The sequence below is a fragment of the Giraffa tippelskirchi genome, chromosome 9 (assembly GCF_054371585.1).
Source record: "Giraffa tippelskirchi isolate mGirTip1 chromosome 9, T2T-mGirTip1v1.2.pri, whole genome shotgun sequence".
Taxonomy (NCBI): Eukaryota; Metazoa; Chordata; class Mammalia; order Artiodactyla; family Giraffidae; genus Giraffa; species Giraffa tippelskirchi.
In genome coordinates this window covers 117,018,333-117,042,054 of record NC_137283.1, presented here as the reverse complement: position 1 = coordinate 117,042,054, position 23,722 = coordinate 117,018,333, and the positions used below count along the sequence as shown (strand labels likewise).

Sequence of the window (23,722 nt, the reverse complement as noted above, 5' to 3'; positions counted from 1 at the left end):
CCTGAATATTCATTGGAAGGACTGATGCTAAAGCTGAAGCTCCAACACTTTGGCTACCTGATGCGAAGAACTGACTCATTGGAAAAGACCCTGATGCTGGGAAAGACTGAAGGCAGGAGAAGGGGACGACAGAGGATGAGATGGTTGGATGGCATCACCGACTCAATGGACATGAGTTTGGGCAAGCTCCGGGAGTTGGTGATGGACAGGGAAGCCTGGCATGCTGCAGTCCATGGGGTCGCAAAGAGTTGGATGTGACTGAGCGACTGAACTGAACATAAGAATAACACTTACTCTCACTGGACTAGTTAAAGGATTAAATAATATACAAAATGTCTAGGACAGCAAACAAAATATACATGGCAAGTTTTCTCAAACTTTGGGACAAAAGCCCCAGGTTCCAATATCCTCTAAAACTATATTCACCATGCACACATACTTGCTTAAATCCTAAAAAATGGCATAAATGTATTCCACTTATTAATGTAGATCATATATAGGTACATAAAATATAACTCTGCTACTGCTGCTGCTGCTAAGTCACTTCAGTCGTGTCCAACTCTGTGCGACCCCATAGACGGCAGCCCACCAGGCTCCTCCGTCCCTGGGATTCTCCAGGCAAGAATGCTGGAGTGGGTTGCCATTTCCTTCTCCAGTGCATGAAAGGGAAAAGTGAAAGTGAAGTCGCTCAGTCATGTCCGACTCTTAGCGACCCCATGGGCTGCAGCCTACCAGGCTCCTCCGTCCATGGGATTTTCCAGGCAAGAGTACTGGAGTGGGGTGCCATTGCCTTCTCCGAAATATAACTCTACTACATCATAAATTGGTCTCTCTGAACATAATATGCTATCATGGCGTCAATATTTTGTAATACTAATTTTTGCTTATTTTAGAATTACATAGAGTTTAGGGGAAAAAAGGGTAAAAGTGGCTGGCACTGGATAATCTGTATTCCTTAAAAGAAAAAAGAAAAAAAATCCTCTCCCAAGAAGTTCAAATTCATATCTTCTTTTTCTCCTCATATACTTCCTTAGAGCCATCAGAGGCATCTGAAATCAATTGCGGTTTTTTCTTTTCAAAACAGTTTATAACATCTGAATGTACTGCCAATAATTATGTGAAGATTTAGAGAGAAGCCAATCCCCTAAATCTTGTCCTCTCACTCAGTTTTCTCTCGTCCACCAACAACGGGTGCAGGACTGAAACAGTGCACTTACTGAAGGGGAAAAGGGATGACATAGTGTTTTTCCCTCAGGCATGTCCAACTCTTTATGACCCCATGACTGTAGCCCACCAGGCTCCTCTCTCCATGGAATTCTCCAGACAAGAAAACCAGAGTGGGCTACATTCCCTTCTCCAGGGGATCTTCCTGACCCAGGGATCGAACGCAAGTCTCCCAAATTGCAGGCAGATTCTTCACCATCTGAGCTACTAGGGAAGCCCATAATGCTTTGCTTAAGTAACAAGGGAGGTGCTTACAGATTGATACAATTACCAGTGCTGTCACTTCGGTTTGTTTTAAAAGAGACCAGTTGATTGTGTTGTCTTTTCCCTTTATTCCTCTGAGTTACTTAGTGCCTATAGGGGAGTCTGATGCAGATCCCGAAAATGACAAAGATAACAGATGTAAATAAAGTATAGGCAGAGAGCACTGAATACAGAGCTGGGAAGCTGTTAAAAGTCAACACTGCCTGGGTAGGTTTTTCTCCATTTTGAATTTTGCCGTTTGTATCACTAAAATGAGATTATTTTTTATTTTAAGTCCAATGCACATCAATGAAAATGAATTTTATAATTTTTTTCTATGTACTAGATGTCAGAAAAATCATCTAGAATAAATTTAAAAATGATTTTATGGTCTTTTAGCAGCTAGATTAATAAAAACAAACTTTAATAGGTAGTAACATATGGTACAAACGAAATTTTACTTAATGAAATCATACAATAATTTCACATCTATGTTTAAGTGACTGGGGGAAGCAGAGTTGATGCTATTTAGACTTGGATACATATGCATAAGGTCTCCAGTCTTGAGCTATGAAATCTTCTCAATCCCTATAAATCAAGCTTTTTTAAAAATATATAATCATATACTATCAGCTTCTGGAGGTAAATTGAAGAAAATTGTAGACTATTTAATGATTCCCTCACACTTAGATGATGTGAATTTATAACATTTCAAAAGCATATCATGGGAAACATTTTTACAAATCATCACAGATGTAAGATGTCTAGCAAGTTATATAATTTTAGTTTTTACCCTATTTTTCTTCCTGAAGGTTTACTTAATAATGAACTAAGCTACATTTCTTCTTAAATTTAATCAGAAGATTTTTTAAATGAGGTGTTATCTTGCTCAGAGGGTATCAAACTTTACAGCACACAAGGCAATATAAAACAGTAAATATACCAGTAAAACACATGTGTGGCATAATTTCAGAATGCAAAACCTACTCAAGAAAAGTTAGTGACAGTTTTACACCCTCATAAACCATGAGTCACTTCACCACAGACTAATGAAAACATGGACTAACACTATCTTTAAACTGGCATTCAGGGACAAAAGTCCTCTCATTTTACAAATAAAGAATCCCAGAACTTGAGAGACTATGTGAAAGAGATCACTAAGAGATCACTAAGCTTGTTACTGGTAGGGCTAGAACTAGAATCAAAGTCTTCTTTCCACCAAGTCACCTGTTAACCTCTAGTTAAAATTCTGCCCCAAGTCAGGAATACTATATTCACGTTTCCATGGATTAGTTTAAAAACTATGTCAAGCTAAAGATATCTACTCTGATCTACCAATAAAAAGGCTATACACCCAGATAGTTTTATAGATAAATTCCATCTAACAGATAATTCTCATTTATTAAAGTTATTCCACCACTCTAATGGCAGAAAGCAAAGGGGAACTAAAGAGCCTCTTGAGGGTGAAAGAGGAGAGTGAAAAAGCTGGCTTAAAACTCAACATTCATAAAACTAAAATCATGGCATTCCAGTCCCATTACTTCATGGCTAACAGATGGGGAAAAAGTGGAACAGTGGCAGATTTTATTTTCTTGGACTCCAAAATCACTGCAAATGGTAACTGCAGCCATGAAATTGAAAGATGCTTACTGCCTGAAGAAAAGCTATGACAAACCTAGAAAGTGTATTAAAAAGCAGAGACATCACCTTGTCGACAAAGTCAAAGCTATGGTTTTTTTTCAGGAGTCATGTATGGATGTGAGAATTACCATAAAGAAGGCTGAGCGCTGAAGAATTGATGCTTTGAACTGTGGTATTGGAGAAGACTCTTAAGAGTCCCTGGGACAGCAAGGAGATCAAATCAGTAAATCCTAAATGAAATCAACCCTGAATATTCATGAAGGACTGATGCTGAAGGTGAAGCTCCAATACTTTGGCCACCTGATGCGAAGAGCTGATTCACTGGAATGAGAAAGATTGAGGGCAGGAGAAGGGGCAACAGAGGATGAGGTGATTGGATGGCATCACCAACTCAAAGGACACTGAGTTTGAGCAAACTCCATAAGATAGTGAAAGACAGGGAAGCCTGGTGTGTTGCAGTCCCGGGGGTTGCAAAGAGTCAGACACAACCTAGCAACTGAACAACAAATATCAAAGAAAAAGATGTCAATGTCACAAATCCTTTTCGCCAAGATGTCATACTCCAAGCTCCAAACATGATAAAATGGCGTGAAAAGGAAAAACACAGCTCAATTTCATTTAAGAAAGTAGATGTAAAAAGTATTGATACATAAATCTCAACTCTTAAATAATGTTTACTATGAAACAGGTACTGTTGTAAACTCTTCATATATATTAAATCATGTTAATTCTCACAACAACCATTTGAAAGCTATATTATCATTATATCCACTTATATACAAGGAAACAGGGTGTCAAGAAACTTCCTCAAGGTAATATAATTAGTAAGTGATATCCAAAGTAGAAATCCAAATCCAGGCAATTTGGCTCAAAAATATTAGGAAAATAGCCTAGCTATGTATTAAGCTAAAACATGTAGGCATTATCCCAGGAATGTAAGGACTCTCCAGCGTAAGTCATTATATTAACAAATAAAAGAAGAAAAAAGATCAGTGTGATAATGAGGCTTTAAAAATTTTTAATATAATACACACTTTTGATAAAAATAGTCTTACTCAAATGATATTTATCAGAAAGCACATCAAACAATAGATAAAATTAGTAAGTTAGATGAGGAGTTGTCTATTTAGTTCACTAATGAACTGGCACTAATGTGCCAGTACCTGGCACATATTTGTCATATAAATATTTAAAAAAGAAAAAAATTTCCTCTCTATTAGAAATAAGACTGGTATACCTATTGTGACTCTATTATTCTACATTATTTATGAAGTTCTACTTAATGTAGCAGTACTTTAAATATCGTAACAGAAAGAAAAAGTATATTAATTTCCAGATTATACAATTATATCATTAGAAAACTCAAAAGATCTAAGTTATTAGAACAATTATAAGCATTCAGTAAGGGGAGCAGATACAAGATAAATATACAAAACTCAATTTTTCTTTATATTAAAAATAACCAATTAAAATGAAAGAAAATAGTGTCTGAGACTATAAAAGACAAGGGATAAATCTAACCAGAAGAATATAAAATCTAAATGAAGAAAACTATAACATGCTCTTGAATGTAAAACAAGACATATATGAACAAATATGAAGCCTCATTAAAAGCAAAATGAAATATAATAAAGGCACTTCCAACAAAATCTTTGCTGAAAGATATATCTGGAAGAATAATAATACACAAAGATTTCTTCGAAGTTTAAAAAGAATAGAGAGAGGAGACCTTCCCTACCACATAGCAAAACATACAGAATTGCCGTAATAATTATTATTACTCTTACTACTGTTTTAGCAGATAATATTTATTGAGAGTTTACTATGTGTTTGGCACCCTCTAAGGACATTACATGTAAATGATTCTCAAAATACTTGGCCAAGGCAACATTCAAGGCAGGCAAGGGTTCACTAGAGTGGAGAGGCAACTGGTACGTCATTTTGGAAAAGTAATTTGTCTATCTTATTCATTCCTCTAAATATTTACTGAATGGCCAATCTTTACCAGGTACTATACTAGATATCAGGAACATGGCAATGAAAAAGATAGACAAGGCTCCTACTGTCATGAAACATATATCCTAGTATAAGGAGACAGATGATCATAAGAAAAACCAACATGATGATTTCATAGTGATAAAGTTGTTAGAAAGAAAATACACTAGGTGATATGATATGACAGGAGCCAACTAGAAGGGAGTGGAGAGGCTACCTTTTATCAATGTCTAAGAAACCATCTCTGAAAAAAAATATTCAAGTAGGACACTGAGTTGAGAAGCGGGCAGCTGTATAAAAGCTGGAAGGATATCCCAGACAGGCATAGGACAAAAAGCCATGAGCCGGGACTGGATCAGAATGTTCAAGGAACAGAAAGAAGGCCAACATGACTAGAGCAGAGGAAACAGGTATACGACAGCAAGTGGATGTTTATTACAAGGGTCCAGGCACATATTCTGACCAGCAGTGCTACTGACAGAACTCGATCCCATATCAACAATAGCCAGTACATAGAAAACTGTGCAAAATAATGCTAATGCTAGATGGTTTGTAAAAGAAAAACAGCTGGAAAAACTGAAATGTTGACCATCTGGGGAACAATTGAGTTGATCATGGTAAAACATAAACTACACAGTTAATGAAAAGAGTCAGGTGGTAATATATATAATGATCTGGTAAGATGTCCTAGAGCTAAGTGGAAAAAAAGCAAGGAGATCAATAAATATTACGTGACTCCATTCTTCTTTAATGAGACTCCTAAACTATGTATTAGGAATTTTAACTCTGAAGTTTGCTCCTGGATAAATTCCACTTTGCTTCCTCTCACTCCAAGCAAATGTCCTCCTACATACTTTCCTCCCACCACTTTCACGAATTAATTCCCTGCCAGCATTTCAGCTCACCTCAGCCTATTGCTTGCTTCTTTACCTAGAAACATGAACATCAGTAAAAAATTTTAAGAGCACAGAGGGTAACATTTTCTTAAATTGAAAAAGAAAGGAAAAAAATACAATAGACTAATTATGAAATTACTGAATCAGCTCTAATTGTTTTAGGATAGTCAGGTGGTGTCATAAACTTAACTTATTTAAAAATCATAAATCATATTATTATGAGCAATTACAGGCAACTGATCATTCTGTTGGTCATTGTATTACTAAAAGTGTAAATCTTACCTCTACTTTTGTTCGATAGAGAACGAGTCGTTTCAGGCCGCACAACTTGGCGATGTGGCTGAAAGCTTGAGGTGGTAGTTTATCACAGGAGGAGAGATTTAAGTCCTGTAGATTTGGGCACATCTCAGAAATAATCTCCAGGCAAGTTTCATTAAGGAAGTGGCTGCAGGATAATTCAAGGCGCACTAATTCAGATCCGCAGACCTTCAGAAACCTGTAAACACAATGCTCCGTGTGAATTTCACAAAACTAAAACATATTTTTTGCAAGCACTTTGGAATTATATCGACTCTAAGCAGACACCTTCAGAAGAATAGATTTCTATCAGGGAAAATAAAAAACTTGTTTCACTTAAATTCTCATTTACTGCCTGCTGAAACAGGCATTGGTTAGGCTACAATAAATCAACCTGAGAAGATAAAATGGATTCACATCACATAAAAAGTCAGCTACTGCTAAGTGGGAAATTAAGAAAGCGAGAGGGTGTATTTCTTCTACTTACCTGTAATTCATACCTAAGCTGGTAAAGCCAACAAACAAAATGTAACAAAACTCTCAACTTTTGGAAGCTATTTCTTCCTAAACAATACCCATCTGGTTCTGGATAATTTATTTTGAACATGGCACACAAAGTGACAGCTCTAACTAAATGACCTCAAAACAGATCAGACTAGCCTCCTCTCAACTCAGAAAATTTCTGGGTTGGTTTAACCATACTGGTGAGATATGTTTCTTGACTGCTACTATTTAGTACCTAGACCAATGGTGAAATTATTACAAGATATTCAATTGCAGCTTCACATAAAATACACAGAAATAATTCAGTGTAGGGGACACAAAACACTTCACCAGAGTAGGAATAGTATTTATCTTCATCACATTACAGGTGGAGGGAAAAAAGTCCTGCCCATAATCACTGTCTGATAATAAAAGTAAAATGTGAGTCTATGAGTATTCAAATCCCTGAAACTATCAACTAAACAAAGCAAACCCTTCAACAAGTGCACCACTCACCAAGTCTCTTGACATTTTCTTGTCCGTCTCGGTGTCACAATCAGTGGCATATTGTTAGTTTATCTATACTGCATCTTTTTTCTACAAGACTTAATTAGCTTACAAATATACATGCAAAACAAAAATAAATCAATCACTTATGAAAATAAAGGAAGTAACGCTAGACTTCTAAGTCAAAACACATGAAAAGATGCTCAACATCACTCATTATTAGAGAAATGCAAATCAAAACCACAATGAGGTATCATTTCATACCAGTCAGAATGGCTGCTATCCAAAAGTCTACAAGCAATAAATGCTGGAGAGGGTGTGGAGAAAAGGGAACCCTCTTACACTGTTGGTGGGAATGCAAACTAGTACAGCCACTATGGAGAACAGTGTGGAGATTCCTTAAAAAACTGGAAACAGAACTGCCATATGACCCAGCAATCCCACTGCTGGGCATATACACCGAGGAAACCAGAATTGAAAGAGACGCGTGTACCCCAATGTTCATCGCAGCACTGTTTACAATAGCCAGGACATGGAAGCAACCTAGATGTCCATCAGCAGACGAATGGATAAGGAAGCTGTGGTACATATACACAATGGAATATTACTCAGCCATTCAAAAAAATACATTTGAATCGGTTCTACTGAGATGGATGAAACTGGAGCCCATTATACAGAGTGAAGTAAGCCAGAAAGAAAAACAACAATACAGTATACTAATGCATATATATGGAATTTGAAAGATGGTAATGATAACCCTATATGTGAGACAGAATAAGAGACACAGATGCATAGAACAATTTTATGGACTCTGAGGGAGAAGGTGAGGGTGGGACGTTCTGGGAGAATAGCATTGAAACATGTATATTATCATATGTGAAACTGAACACCATTCCATGTTCGATGCATGAGACAAATGCTCAGGGCAGGGGCAATGGGATGACCCAGAGGGATGGGATGGGGAGGGAGGTGGGTGGGGGGTCCAGGAAGGGGAACACATGTAAACCCATGGCTGATTCATGTCAATGTATGGCAAAAACTATTACAATATTGTAAAGTAATTAGCCCCCAACTAAAATAAACAAATTTATTAAAAAAAAAAAAAGGAAGAAAAAAAAAAAAGTCAAAGGAGGGACTTTTTTTTTCCCCTGTTCCACCGCTTCCTAGCATGTGACCTTGGAAAGGGCATTCATCCAGGTCTCAGTCATTTCCTCAGGTTTCCCAAGAGGCACAACGGTAAAGGATCTGCCTGCCAGTGCAAGAGACGCAAGGGACGTGGTTCAATCCTTGGGTTAGGAAGATCCCCTGGAGGAGGAAATGGCAACCCACTCCAGTATTCATGCCTGGAAAATTCCATGGACAGAGAAGTCTGGTGGATTCCTCTGTTCACACGGTCGCAGAGGCGGATGTGACTAAGGGTGTGCCCGCGCGCACGCACGCGCGCGCACACACACAGCATTCCCTCAGAAGTAGAAGGCAGACTAGAAACGTGTAACAGCACTCACCACACTGCTTGTGGTTTTGAACATTCTACAATAATGTGAAAGTGGTCTGCATAGGCCAGAGCACCCCACAAACATTAAAAGTGAAATCTTAGCCAACACACGAACAATAAAAAATGTAATTGCCACAAATTTACGTATTGCAAATAAGTCGGTAGCCCACACAGCTTATTTACACCCAAACATCCAAGAATGTCCGCTTATTCTTAATCCATTGCAGTCTATGTTCTGCTTTCCCTAAATTCATCCTTTCCTTTTAAATGCCAAATTAACGGGCCTTTCTTTCCAGCCCTTGTATTACTTGATTTACTGGGGCATTTCACATGCCCCCTCCACCTTCCTTCAAATTCTCAGGCACTCTTCAAGCTATCCCCTCACCTTGATTTCCTCCCAAGTGTTTCACTACTGTTCTCTGCTACCGTAGCGGCTAAATTGACAGTTTACATCAAGCACCTTCAGGCATTCACTCAGCAAATATGTACTGAGCTCCTACTGTGACCCCGCGTTACTCTAGGTACTGGGAAGCTGGCTGTGGGAAAAGTCCCTGCTGTCATGGAGCTTACTTACATTTCAGTAGGAGAGGTAGACCATGAACAAATAAATGAGTAAAATTAATAGTGTATTAGAGAGTGAAAAGTGCCAAAGAGAAAAGAAAAGCAGAGAATGACCACAGAAAGTGTGAAGGGTAGACAGGGAAGCCTCACTGAGAAGGTGAGTCGAGACCCAAAGGAAGTGAGAGGATGAGCAAAGCAGTTCCTGGAGAAGTGGCAAGCAGGCAGCAGCAAAGGTGACAGCTCAGAGGCAGGATACCTCAGACAACACCTACAGTTGGGAACTGCAAGCAGGCGCAAAGTGAGAGGCAGACAGATCAGAGTGGCAAGGGGCAGGTCATAGAGTGTGTATGCTACAAAGACTCTGGCTTTTATTTTGAGGGAGACGGGATTCTCAGACATCAGAGGGTTTAGAGCAGAGGTGTGGCACCACTTGCTTGTGTTTTAACAGGATCACTCTGGTTTCTGGGTGGAGAACAAACTGGGAGATCATCAGGACACCATCACCGTATTCAGGGAAGAGGGGACGGTGCACTGGATGGGGTGGTGGCGGTGACTGCGGGCTCACTATTCAGACGGGATCTGTTTCAAAGGGAAGCAATGGGTACTGAACTAACGACCTATCTTCTACATACTGAACTGAATGAACTCAGCTACTCTATTTCTCAACCAAAATTCATTTTTCTGTTAACCATAATTTCTTTATTTACTGATTTGTTTATATTGAGTCTATCCTTGGTATACTTAGTACTTAGCATGATGTCAGGTGTGTAAAAACCACTTGATGAATTGGCTGAATAACTCTTCCCATTATGAATATGCATTTGAGAAATTTAAATTTCCTCTACTCTGGAACAGACTAAGTTCTATGGACTCAGTATTTTTCCTTTAAGAGGGTCAAACTAGGAAATATAACAAAATGAACATTTTTACCTTACTTTGAATATACATTGTAGTTATGGCTAGTTTATCATCATTTATAAGCTAGCAATCTAGAAATGAATGTAGGGCACCAGAGATCTAGAGTATCCTATTTTGATTTGATGCTTCTAAAATTATTTGCAGATTACAAGGGTTAAATGAGTATATTAACTCTTTAAAATTAAAATCTTTAGGCATCTCATCTATTGAAGGTCTTCATTATTTGGCAAAGCGCTTTGTTCTACAATTCTTTTTAGTATTAGACTTGGAATGCTTTGACACCCCTTTTCTCCTTTCATTCATTAATGAACTTTTCCCTTCTAAAGATAGCAAGCCAATCACCAGAAAGCTGTTAATAGACTAGAAAACTTCCCAAATTGATTTAATGAATGATAGAATTTGGAAGCACAGTAATGACAATGATCATGCTTATACTACCTTTATGACTCTCTCCCTTTTTCTATAATCCATGTTTTTACTGAGTAGGTTATTTAGTCAATACCCCCATAGTCAACTCTTCCTAAACTTACAAGATCTACACCACTGGCTTTTTCATAATATTTCCACTACAAGAAGGCAGAAATAGCAGAATCAATTAATTAGCTGAACAAAACTCATTTCCTTCCTTAATGTTTCTCATAAAGTTTTATTTTAACACATAATTACAGATCTTAGTCATCTGTTCATTCATCTCAATTATAATACTGGTCACCTGAAAAGAGATCTATAGCTTGTTTATTTCCTGAAGCCTGTTCATTCCATCTTATAAATTCTCATCAAGTATTTCTTGATATTGAGGGTATTAAGAGAAAACCTAAGTTCAGATAAACAATCTCAAACTAGGTCTCCTGCTATGAGAAAAGGAGTCTCTAGAGAAATAAAACGCCTATCCTTATAAGGTGTATTAATTTGTCCAGAGTAATACAGGTACATAAGAAGTAACTTACTAAATGGTAATTTTCACCCTAAAATAATTAACATTACATGAATGAATGATTTAATCTGAGTTTATTCATCATAAAATAAAAGGCACCAATCCTTACAACCTGCCTGAAGTTTCAAGGTAAAGAGGAGAATTAGGTATAAATATCCATGGCTCTAAATCCTAATCTCATGTTTTGTAGCTGGCCCTCACTGAGTTTTATAAAACAGTATATTTAAGATATTTTTAATTCCAAATAGCTGGAGCATTATTTACTATATTGGATCCAAAATAAAGTTATTAAAAGCAAAACTTCTTAACGATGTACGGCACCATCCAGCAATGGTAGAAGGATATGAAAAGAAACTGTCGTAACTTGTCTTTAATCTCTAGGAGTTGACCATCTAAGACACAATGGTGTAAAACATTGGCAGGCAACTGAATAAACAAATATATGAATATGCAAAAAGCTCTCTATTCCATAAAATTGTAGCTTTGAGTCAAAACATCATCCTTAAATCTAAAAAGCATCCAATAGCGTTTTCTGAAGGGAACAAGTAGATGGGCTAGGTGTAGAAATCTCTACATAACTGAGGTGGAGCTCAAGGTGATTAGTTTGAGCAACTATCTGAAGAAAAACTATAGCAGAAAAAAAATGAATCTAAGGCTTTTTGAACATCAAAATGGTATAATTAAGCCTCAGAGCACAAACAAACAGGGTGGCAAAGGAATATCCAAGACTTTAGGGAGTGTATTGTAAGAGGAAAGTGCAATTATAACAGATATGATTTTAATGAATAATGATATACATGAGCAGGACTTGAAGTTACAAATCACAAATCTGTCGATAGAATAGGATTTTAATAACTGATTAAAAGTTTTAAGTTCTCATTATTCTACTTTCCCTGCTACTTTGAATAAAATAAATTCCTAACTTCTTTAAAGTGCAGTGAAACAGTTCCAGTTTGTGAGCATAAGGTTTTTAGGCAACAAAAATTAACTATATTAAACTTTTCCCAAAGACTTGCTCAAAAGGCAACTCATCATCATCTGTTTCTAGTTCAAAAATGTACTTTTTTTACCTTTAAAGTATTATAAATAAGCCTTCTTCACAGTAACGAGCATAAATAGACCACACTTATTCATAGATTATTCATTAATAATCAAGCCATGAATATTTATTGTTTATTCTGGGAATGCTGCCTACAAGCCATAATGACTATCAATTCAGCAGTCAAGTCAAGGGGGCCAACAGTAATCAGTAGGCAAAGCTCCAGTATCTCCCATCCCCAAAAAGACTCTCTCCCTGTTATTTCAACTTTTTCTTTTCTTTTTTTTTAAAATTATTTATTTTAGTTGGGGGCTAATTAATTTTCTTTGCTTAATGGGAACAATGACTATGCTTAAAGGAATGCTATCAAGATACATGGTTTTACTGGCTGAAATACTCCTGTGAAGTATGGAAAAGTTAAATTTATGTATGTACTTTTGTGATTATTCAAACAGCTCCACGGCAACTAAATGGGTGAATTGAAAATGGAAGAGAAATTGCTGGTGAGAAAGTAGATTGGAGCTTTAACCTTGTAAAAGAAGATCTTTATCCACTGCATGTCTAAAATTCTTAAAATAGCATTGTGAAGTTTTCTTCTAACAACTTATGTTTCTGCTCATACACCAGAAGAAGCTACAAAAAGAGAGTTTCTAAAAACTGATTTAATATTATCTTTATATTTTACTCATTATACTATGGGTATATGCCACATTTTGCCTAGGAAGTTGGACTTGGTCATTCATTACCAATGTTTTCATTAATGTCTTTACTCATTAGCTGCCTCCCTGTTATTTTATTTATAAAAATATGGGAATGATATGTTTAAATGTTTATCTTTATATCTGTATCTTTTTTGTAGTAGGAACTATATCATCTATCTCTTCACATGGTCCACAATACTCACCCTAATGCCTTACACACTACACACCAACAGTGAAAACAAACACATAATAAGTCCCAAATAGTGGGAAACATTGAAGAAAGAGCTATGAGGGGAATTAAAATACCCCAAAATCCTTATAATGTAAAATAATGCTTACTGATACCAATGGTTCTATCTGCTCTCAGTTAGCCTTGGTTTATGATCCACAGTGCACTCTCTGAACACCCACAGTCATCATTAGCTTCAGTTCTTCTTGGTCCCATTAGCAGTGAGGACAATTTGCCAATGAAGCATGTGTTTGCAGAAAGGGAAGCAGAAAGGACTAAGCTGTGTTTCAATGGAGAGCTGTCAAAAATCCGGCAATTTTCAAAATGTGGATTCTATCAAAATTCACCAAAATTACACTGCCAAAAAGAAACAACTCATTTTCTTACATATATATATAATACCTACATATCATATATATATATATCCCCTCTTAAGCAAATTTACATAATAAAAAAGAATTTTGTATACATAGCATGTTACAAAATCTTTAGATTCTGACCCTCAATCCCACAACACTTTATCTAAGAACCCCTTCCTCTGGTTCGTTTCTGGCAGAAAAGAAAGAAATCCAGTGCATCCATGGCTTCAACATGTGCTGTAAGCCGTTACTGCTTGTGCTCATTTTTTATTTTGATGCACAAACTATTAATATTAGCATTTTGAACACATTGGTGCTATTTCAAACATGATTTCATCTGAATCTAAGGGTATCAAATATTTATTTCTGGAACTGCATCTTTAATTTTATACTCTAAGTCAAGGGGAAACAAAGCTCAAAATACAAATTTCTAATTCATAAGCCACTGTGTAGGAATGCACCCACTGGGGATGTGTGTAGGGAAAGCTGCAGTTCATTCTAACTTCTAAAAACACGATAGGTGATTATTTGTTAATCAAAAATAACAGGTAATTTCCCTGAAGTGTCTACTTCTTCATTATTTAACTTAATGAAATGGATTATACTGTAACTTACAATGAGAATAACCATCATCAAGGTTAAGAGAAAAACACCTGTTTGTATCATAAGAAAAAATGACTATGGTGTTGCTAAAAGAATATGCACGCGTGCAAGCTTTCAAGTGCTTAACAGGTGACATTTAATAGTAAGGAAACTAAATGCTTAAATAGAAAGGAGCAGAAACACCTGGGCAGGTCTGCAAGTGTGGTCGCCTATTTAACATGCAATTGCATTTTCAACATAATTAGTTTAAATGAGCTTCTAAATTTGGGTGATGTATTGCACATGTAATTAAGATTTAATTAAAAATGTTCTATAATAAATTGTTTTCCATTTCTGACAAATCACATTAGAGAGGTAGATTTTGATTTGGAAATAGTTCTTAAAATGTGTTAATCATCTGTGCTGAAAATATGAGAAAGAAAAAAAAAGGAGCTCTGTTGAAAGTTACTTGGGATTTTAAAAAATTTGAGGTAAAGGACATAATTTACCCTCCATCTTATGAAGCTGAGCTGTAAGAGGAGGGCAAAATGAACTCATCCACTTTTGTAAGCAGAAGCATTCTGAACATGATACACAAAATGTATTTCTCTTGATTTCTATAAAGTACATGGTGTATGATTTCAAACTTTTACTATGTTAACTACTATATAGTAAGTACAGTCTGCTGGTGAAATAACCTCAACGAGGTTTGGCACTAACCTGCTAAATCCTGCAACAGAGATGAAGCCCCTATTGCCGGTCCAAGATAAATTAAGCCACTGCACGAGAGTGCAGCGAGCCTGCAGAAATTCTAGAGAGGTGTCATTTAGTTTCGCCCAGTACGGTTGCAGATTGAGGTGGATGTACTGCAGAGGATCACAGCAATGCTGGTTCAGTAGTTTGCAAGTCTGTGCTAATCTACACAGGTCTGGTAGCGTAAGATGATTCAGAATCAGTTGAATGAGCTACATAAAACAGGAAACCAAGATCACCCAGACTGAAAAAACAGTATCACTTTATGAAGCCTATGATATGATCTAATAAAGAACAACAGTATCATACATTTTATAATAGTATTTTCACATACTAAATAAATCAATATTCAATAGAATTATCCACATCAGTAGTACCCATACTTACATAAGGCTATATACATATTATATTTCAAAAGTGTTCACTCAATTCATGTTAGTTATTTTTTTTTTTTACAGTGCAAAAAGTATATATTGGTAATCTAATACAATTTTTCACAGACTTAACCTTTACTGAACATCGATTACGCATCTATCACTGGTGATAGAAGAGCTCCCCCTTTCAGGGTTTTCAGAGTTCAGTGGGATGTTGATAAGGACAATGACTGTTTTAATAACTTTGCTAGGAGCATAGACTGCCACTGGACCCTAACACAAGACACAGACTTAACTACAGTAAAAGTAGACTTGGGCCACGAAGGCTTAACTTTAAAGAGTGAGAGGCAAAACTGGGGAGAGGAAAGACTAGTTGGTGGTAAGGATTAGGTCACAGAGAGCCTCACAGAGGAGACTGGATTTACACAAAAAGCAATGTGGAGTTTCCAAGGGATTTGAGCTGCAGAGTGACAGAGTCAGATTCGTGTTTTAGAAAGATCATTGCAGGGGGGCACTCTTGGAGGCAGGAAGGGAAACCAGCCAGGGGGCAACTGCAGAATTCCAGGGAAGAGGAATCAGGAACTGGCAATGATGATGGAGTAGCTAACAGATACCAAAAAAAGTATTAAGGAGGAGGAAACAAAAAGATGTTTATCTCTAATTCTAATAGTTTATTTGAACTGTTAGTAGTTCAAGATTTGTTTTTTCTTAATGGTGAACAGTTGGGGGCTTCTAAACTAATTTTCAAGGAATCATAGCTAAGTAGCCTATTCTGAACCAAGAAACACGAAGAAAAAAAACTGAATATTTGCTAAATGGTAAAAAAAGAAACCTCTAGATGAGAGGGAAGGTTGAGTTTTTCACTTAATGCAGTGCATTTATCTAGCTATACTTTTTGATTTGCGATTATGCCCTTTAACCGAAATGTTCTTCATCAATTTATTTAACTATGTAAGCCCAGTATTATTTTCAGGTCAGAATAACCCTGTTTGAGGCCAAAGTACAACAAAGAGTGACATCAATATATTTAAAATAAGCTTAAAGAGTACATATAAAAATGCACATTGATAATACACATATTAAGTATAAGAAGGCTTGGGGTGTTTTTGCTTTTTAACACGTGAACTTGACTTTTGAAAATACCATTAAGGGGTGTGGGTGTTTGTGTTATAAAAACAGGGAAATACAGGGAAATTAAAAATTAGTCTAAACTCTCACCATCTAGATGACATGCAAACTGTCGACAAGCAAAATATTAAACAAATAACAAGAGAAAATTCAGGTAAAATATTAGAAAATCCAAACAGTGAAGGCAGGTAGAAAATGATAAGTTTTCCCTCTCTACCCTCAAATCTAATAATCCCTCAACCCCTTGGTAAACACTGATAACAGTTTTTCTGATCTTTTCCAGATAAATATGTATGAAATTCTATTCCTGGATTTGCACCAAAAGAATGATACTTTATACACTGTTCTTCACCTTGCTTTTCTCACTGAATGATGTATCTTGTAGATATTTCTACATTTGCACACACAAATCCACCCCATGCCACTTTGTAGATGTGACACACTAATTCAACTAATTTCTCATTGATGTATTTCCTGGTTTGTTCCCTACTGTAAATAACACTGCAAGATCATTGTGTGTATGTATGCATATCTTGGTAAATTCTGCAAATATATCGTAGGGTAAATTTCATGCATTTAAAAGTTTTGATATAAACACAAAATTGCCCTTCAGAATGTTTGCATCAATTTACACAAACAGTGTATAAAAGTACCCATTCACTCATAACTATTCAGACTAGTACCAATATTTTTAATGCTGCCATCCTGAAAGGCAGGAAAAGGAGAAAAAAAAAAAAAAAAAGAAAAACAGCAACAAAAATAGTAGGGCACTGTCGTCTTGGGGTTTTGTTTGTTTTGCTTTTAATGACAGAAATGTAACCCTTGCCAAGGAAGTTCCCAAGGTTTCCTTCTTTCCTGTTGGTCTCTATTCTATTCCATTTATTTCTCCCATAGCAATAGCCCACTGGGTCAAATAAATAAGTTCTGTTCTGTCTTTTTAAAAGTTTACATGTGGCATGATAAGATGCTCAACATCACTCATTACCAGAGAAATGCAAATCAAATCCACAATGAGGTACCATCACATGCTGGTCAGAATGGCTGCTATCAGAAAGTCTACAAACAATAAATGCTGGAGAGGGTGTGGAGAAAAGGGAACCCTCTTACTCTGTTGGTGGGAATGCAAACTAGTACAGTCACTATGGAGAACAGTGTGGAGATTCCTTAAAAAACTGGAAACAGAACTGCCATATGACCCAGCAATCCCACTGCTGGGCATATACACCAAGAAACCAGAATTGAAAGAGACACGTGTACGCCAATGTTCACTGCAGCACTGTTTACAATAGCTAGGACACGGAAGCAACCTAGATGTCCATCAGCAGATGAGTGTATAAACAAGTTGTGGTACATATACACAATGGAAAATTACTCAGCTATAAAAAAAGAACACATTTAAGTCAGTTCTAATGAGGTGGATGAAACCTGAGTCTATTATACAGAGTGAAGTTAAGTCAGAAAGAAAAACACAAATACAGTATATTAACGCATACATATGGAATTTAGAAAGATGGTAACGATGACCCTATATTCAAGACAGCAAAAGAGACACGGATGTAAAGAACAGACTTTTGGACTCTGTGGAAGAAGGTGAGGGTGGAATGATTTGAGAGAATAGCATTGAAACATGTATATTACCATATGTGAAATAGATGACCAGTCCAAGTTCAATGCACGAAACAGGGCGCTCAGGGCCAGTGCACTGGGACAACCAGAGGCATGGAATGGAGAGGGAGGTGGGAAGGGCGTTCGGGACGAGGGGACACATGTACACCCACGGCTGATTCATGTCAAAGTATGGCAAAAACCACCACAATATTGTAAAGTAATTAGCTTCCAATTAAAATAAATAAATTTTTAAAAAATTTTATATGTGGGAATGCACTGGATTATTTGGTTGCAATGAGAATCTACCTTCATTGTTGATCCACAGGTATCAGTACTATGGCTTCGTAATATGTTTTATTCTCTGGTGGGACTAGGGCTCCCTCCATCACTCTTCTTTTCCAAAATTTTCCTGAGTATTTTCATAGCCTTTAGGTGAACTTTTATATTAAAAAATAGACAAATTATGTTTGCATTTTACCTGGAACTTCATTGAACACGCAGATTTTATTAAAGAAAACTGACCTCTTTGTTGTGTCTTCCTACTCAAGAGCATGGCATAATTTATCATTTAACTATCTTTTTTGATCCTAGAGTTCTTAAATCTATTGATTTTTTATCTATTAATTTTGTAGCCTGCCAACTTACTTATTGTTCTGAATAGTTTTTGGTCTATTCTCCTAAGTGTTCTAATACATAATCATATTGTCTGCAAATGACAATAAATTTTACAGCTTTCTTTTCAAAAATCACGCCTCTTATTTCTTTCTCCCATCTTCCAGCACTGGATAGTATATCCAGAACAATGTTAAGTAAAATTGTTGTCTTGTTCCTGACTCTTAATTTGTATGTGAGCCAAAAATGTGACGCACATATGTAATTTAAAATTTTTTTAGTAACTACAAGTTGTTGGAAGTCAAAAGACTGTAGTTAATAATATAGTACTGTATACTTGAAAGTTGCTTAGAGTAGATCTTAAGCATTCTCACCACACACACTCACACAAAAGAGTTAAAAATGGGAGGTAATGTATGTGTCCATTATCTTGATCTTGGTAATCACTACACAATGTATATCAAGTCACGCTGTACACTTTAAATACAAACAATTATATTTGTCAATTATTCCTCAATGAAATTAAAAAATAAAATAAATTCAAAAATAGGTGATATTAATTTTAATGTATTTTATTGATGAGAGATATTAAGACGATCATCTCAACATGTGCTCAACACAAAAATTATTACTGAGATACTAAATCTTTTTTTGTCATATTAAGTCTTTGAAATCTTATGTATATATTTTCAGCTTATTTCACTTCAGATTAGACATAAAGTACTCAATATTACATGTGGCTAGTGACTACAGGATTCCAGTGGAGAAGGAATCCTGGCCAGTGACTACTGAACAATACATTTCTAGTGTTTGATAATTAAATATGATGTTAGCTCTTGGTTACTAATACTTGGTAGTAGACAATTCATGGATAGCTTAATAAGATATTTACTTTTAAACTGACATTGATAAGAATTTGGATTTCTATCCAGCTGCCATTTGTCAACTAATTTTGCACGTCTACTGAGATGACCGTAGCATTTTTCTCCTTTGACTCTGTTACCATTTTATAGTACTGTATATTATCATGTATATTATCTAATACCTAAATAGCCTTAATTCCAGGAATACATCCTAAATGATTTTTTTATTTTTAAGTAATTATATTCACTATATTTTGATGAAGAAGTAAAATTAGTCTGTAAGTTTATTTTTATGTGCTATAGTGTTATATCAGCTTCATTAAGAAGTTAAAAACTTTCCTTTTTCTTTAGTCTATGAAAGAGTTTAAATAACACAGGATGGGATCACTTCCTAAACGTGTGAAAGAACCTATGATCCATCCAGGCTTGGAAACAGTAGGACCTTTAATATTTGTTGTTTTAACTACAATATTAAAAGTTATTTCAGTAAAATTTTAAAGCAGTTAGTACAAAGAGGCATTAAAAGTTAAATATATCCCTGTACCAGAGGATAAATAATTTATTTTTTTCCAGATGATTTGTAATTTAAATAACTCCCAGCAATTGCTGGCATCACTCCAAACAAAAGTCACCAATATTAAAAGATGTATACTGTGTGAAAACATTTCCTGATCCTTAATATTCTCCAGGCAATAATACTGGAGTGAGTAGCCATTCCCTTCTCTAGGGGATCTTACCAACCCAGGAATCAAACCTGGGACTCCCACATTGCAGGTAGATTCTTTACCATCTGAGACACCATGGAAACTCCCTAATGTTATATTTTAAGCAAATACCAAAATAGAAAAAGAATAATGAAATTATTGAGACCATGACATTGGCATGTAGAAAAGCACTTTTGGATTTTGATTAAGTGAAAAATAACAGGCTTTAGGCTCACAATACCCATTAATCATTATTCATCTAGTAGCTAGTGTCTGTCAAATATGTTTTTATATGGGAGTATCCTAGCCTAAGAGACTTTCCAGGTGACTCAGTGGTAAAGAATCCACCTGCCAATGCAGGAGACGTGGGTTCAATCCTTGGGTCAGGAAGATATCCTGGAGAAGGAAATGGCAACCCACTCCAGTATTCTTGCCTAGGAAATCCCATGGACAGAGGAGCCTGGCGGGCTACAGTCCATGGGGTCACAAAAAAGTCAGACACGACTTAGAGACTAAACAACAAAAACATCCCAGCCTAAAGTACCATTTGACACCATGGATCACAATAAACTGTGGAAAATTCTGCAAGAGATGGGAATACCAGACCATCTGACCTGTCTCTTGAGAAACCTGTATGCAGGGCAGGAAGCAACAGTTAGAACTGGACATGGAACAACAGACTGGTTCCAAATAGGAAAAGGAGTACGTCAAGGCTGTATATTGTCACCCTGCTTATTTAACTTATATGCAGAGTACATCATGAGAAACGCTGGGCTGGAAGAAACACAAGCTGGAATCAAGATTGCTGGGAGAAATATCAATAATCTCAGATATGCGGATGACACCACCCTTATGGCAGAAAGTGAAGAAGAACTAAAGAGCCTCTTGATGAAGGTGAAAGAGGAGAGTGAAAAAGTCGGCTTAAAGCTCAACGTTCAGAAAACTAAGATCATGGCCTCTGGTCCCATCACTTCATGGGAAATAGATGGGGAAACAGTGGAAACAGTGTCAGACTTTACTTTTGGGGGCTCCAGAATCACTGCTGATGGTGACTGCAGCCATGAAATTAAAAGATGCTTACTCCTTGGAAGGAAGGTTATGGCCAACCTAGATAGCATATTTAAAAGCAGAGACATTACTTTGCCAACAAAAGTCCATCTAGTCAAGGCTATGGTTTTTCCAGTGGTCATGTATGGATGTGAGAGTTGAACGGTGAAGAAAGCTGAGCGCCGAAGAATTGATGCTTTTGAACTGTGGTGTTGGAGAAGACTCTTGAGAGTCCCTTGGACTGCAAGGAGATCCAATCAATCCATCCTAAAAGAGATCAATCTTGGGTGTTCATTGGAAGGTCTGATGTTGAAGCTGAAACTCCAATACTTTGGCCACCTCATGAGAGGGGTTGACTCATTGGAAAGGACCCTGATGCTGGGTAGGATTGGGGGCGGAAGGAGAAGGGGACGACAGAGGATGAGATGGTTGGATGGCATCACTGACTCGATGGACATGGGTCTGGGTGGACTCCGGGAGTTGGTGATGGACAGGGAGGCCTGGCGTGCTGCAATTCATGGGGTCGCAGAGAGTCGGACACGACTGAGCGACTGAACTGAACTGAATGTAGGAAAGGACTCTCAAAAAAGTTGATCTGCCCTCAAAATTCATTCTACTCATAATACAATTATTTTCAACTATGGAAAGATGATATCACTTGGCATATTTATTTAAATGTGTTTTTTTTTTCCCTTACAATAATTTGAAGTACCTATAATTTGGGTAACTTTAAAAAAAAGTTTCTCCTTTTATTTACCATGAAATCACTTGGTATTTTGGAGCATTAACTCTCTATACCTTGCACTGCTTTCATCATGGCTATTTAATTTCCTTCAGGACGACTGATTCTATCTCCCAGTTCTTCCACATGACTTTATTGTATTGACTAAACCCCCTGCATGTACTAGAAGCTTTAACTCTCTACAGTCTCCTTCCCTACAGCATAAAAACAGGCTGAAATCTCTCCCAACTTGTGTTACAAACAGCTACCTTCCTATTCTACCGCATCTTCTGCCACCCATCTTTTCTCCTTTTAAAAGACAAATTAGAGCAAATAATATCTATAATAATGTCATACTCTCCCTCATTTTGATATGCCCTTCTCTGAATATGACATGAAGGACTGGAGTGTTAGTCAGGATGCCAAGTATTATTCATTACTGGTAAACAGTCTTATCCATGTTATAGCCCATAATTAGAGTAAATTAACAGAAGTTTTTTTTCTGCTTATGCTCAGACAGCAAATACTTTTTCTCTGCTTCTTCCCCACTCCTTGATGTCTTAACCAGATATGGAAAAGTTTTTCCCATCTCTCACCTATGGTCATATTTCCACTGAACTGATGATAGCAAAGGATTATCAAAGCTCTCCCGATGACCAAAAGCAGGGGCCACTGTCACTGAGCTCTCTGCAGTAGTGTGGTGACCACACCCACTTTATGTTCTCTATACCTCTTTAGCTTCCTAACACTGCTTTTAAGACACTCTCATCTTTGTCCCAAGTGCCTTTTCTGACTTGTCTGCCTGTATTTGACTCTTAAAGTGAAGTTGCTCAGTCGTGTCCGACTCTGTGCGACCCCATGGACCATACCTTACCAGGCTCCTATGTCCATGGTATTTTCCAGGCAAGAGTACTGGAGTGGGTTGCCATTTCCTTCTCCAAGGGAATCTTCCCAACCCAGGGATCAAACCCGGGTTTCCTGCATTGCAGGCAGATGCTTTACCGTCTGAGCCACCAGGGAAGTCCTTAGATGTTAGTAATTCTAGAATTCTGTTCTTGACCCTTTATTCATACCCTCAGAGTATGAATACCCTCAGAGATTTCCTGGTCAGTTTCATCTTCATGATAGCCCTCTGCATGGTAGTTTGAGTTTAGAAAATTTTCTTTAAAAGATCTGATTATATTATTAATATTTTAAACCACACACACCTCTTCTCAGCAGGGGAGAGAAATGCCTGGCCCCACCCCCATTCCAGGAGATGTGCTAATGCCATTGGATGCCTGGGAGGAGTGCTAAATATACCCTAGAAACAACCCTGTGGAGACACACCAAAAAAAGACTTTAGGTAAAGCCTCCCTGTACCTGCCTAGACCAAAAATTATAGCTAGTTAGAAGAATATAGAATACAGTTAGTAGCGAAGAGTAACTGACCCTTGGAGAAACTGTGCACTATTAAACAGAATAAGGATTCTTCTCACAACCTTATTAATACTCTTATTTTTCATAACAAATCATCTTTAAAATAACTGGTATCACGTTAAACACATATTGCCCATGCTTACACTGTGTAACTGTGAATTAAAGTGGAGTGCAATTTATTACTGCTTTATGTATTTTGGTTATTATTAATCAGTGATAAAATAACACATATCTAAGAATTTGTCCAGAATCACTAAAGTCAATCCAAAACAAAAGTGGTGAAGTTACTGAACACAATCTTGTCTAGTTTTTCCAAAATCAAAACACACAATACATCAGATTATGTGTACTTCACTAATGCTCCGATTTCTCTGACATTCAGCAAAATA

At 36.8% G+C, this 23,722-nt stretch overlaps 1 protein-coding gene across 3 annotated transcripts in view; it reads right to left on the bottom strand.

Annotated features, from left to right (window-relative positions):
• FBXL4 (F-box and leucine rich repeat protein 4) overlaps positions 1 to 23,722 on the bottom strand; it is an 83,066-nt gene that overhangs the window by 19,841 nt on the left and 39,503 nt on the right. For all 3 annotated transcript variants that reach the window (XM_081529168.1, XM_081529170.1, XM_081529169.1), the window contains exons 5-6: positions 14,825 to 15,069; positions 6,282 to 6,495 (exon numbers count right to left, since the gene is read on the bottom strand). In XM_081529168.1, the coding sequence (XP_081385294.1) occupies positions 6,282 to 6,495; positions 14,825 to 15,069 (459 nt within the window). The remainder of the gene's footprint in view (positions 1 to 6,281; positions 6,496 to 14,824; positions 15,070 to 23,722) is intronic.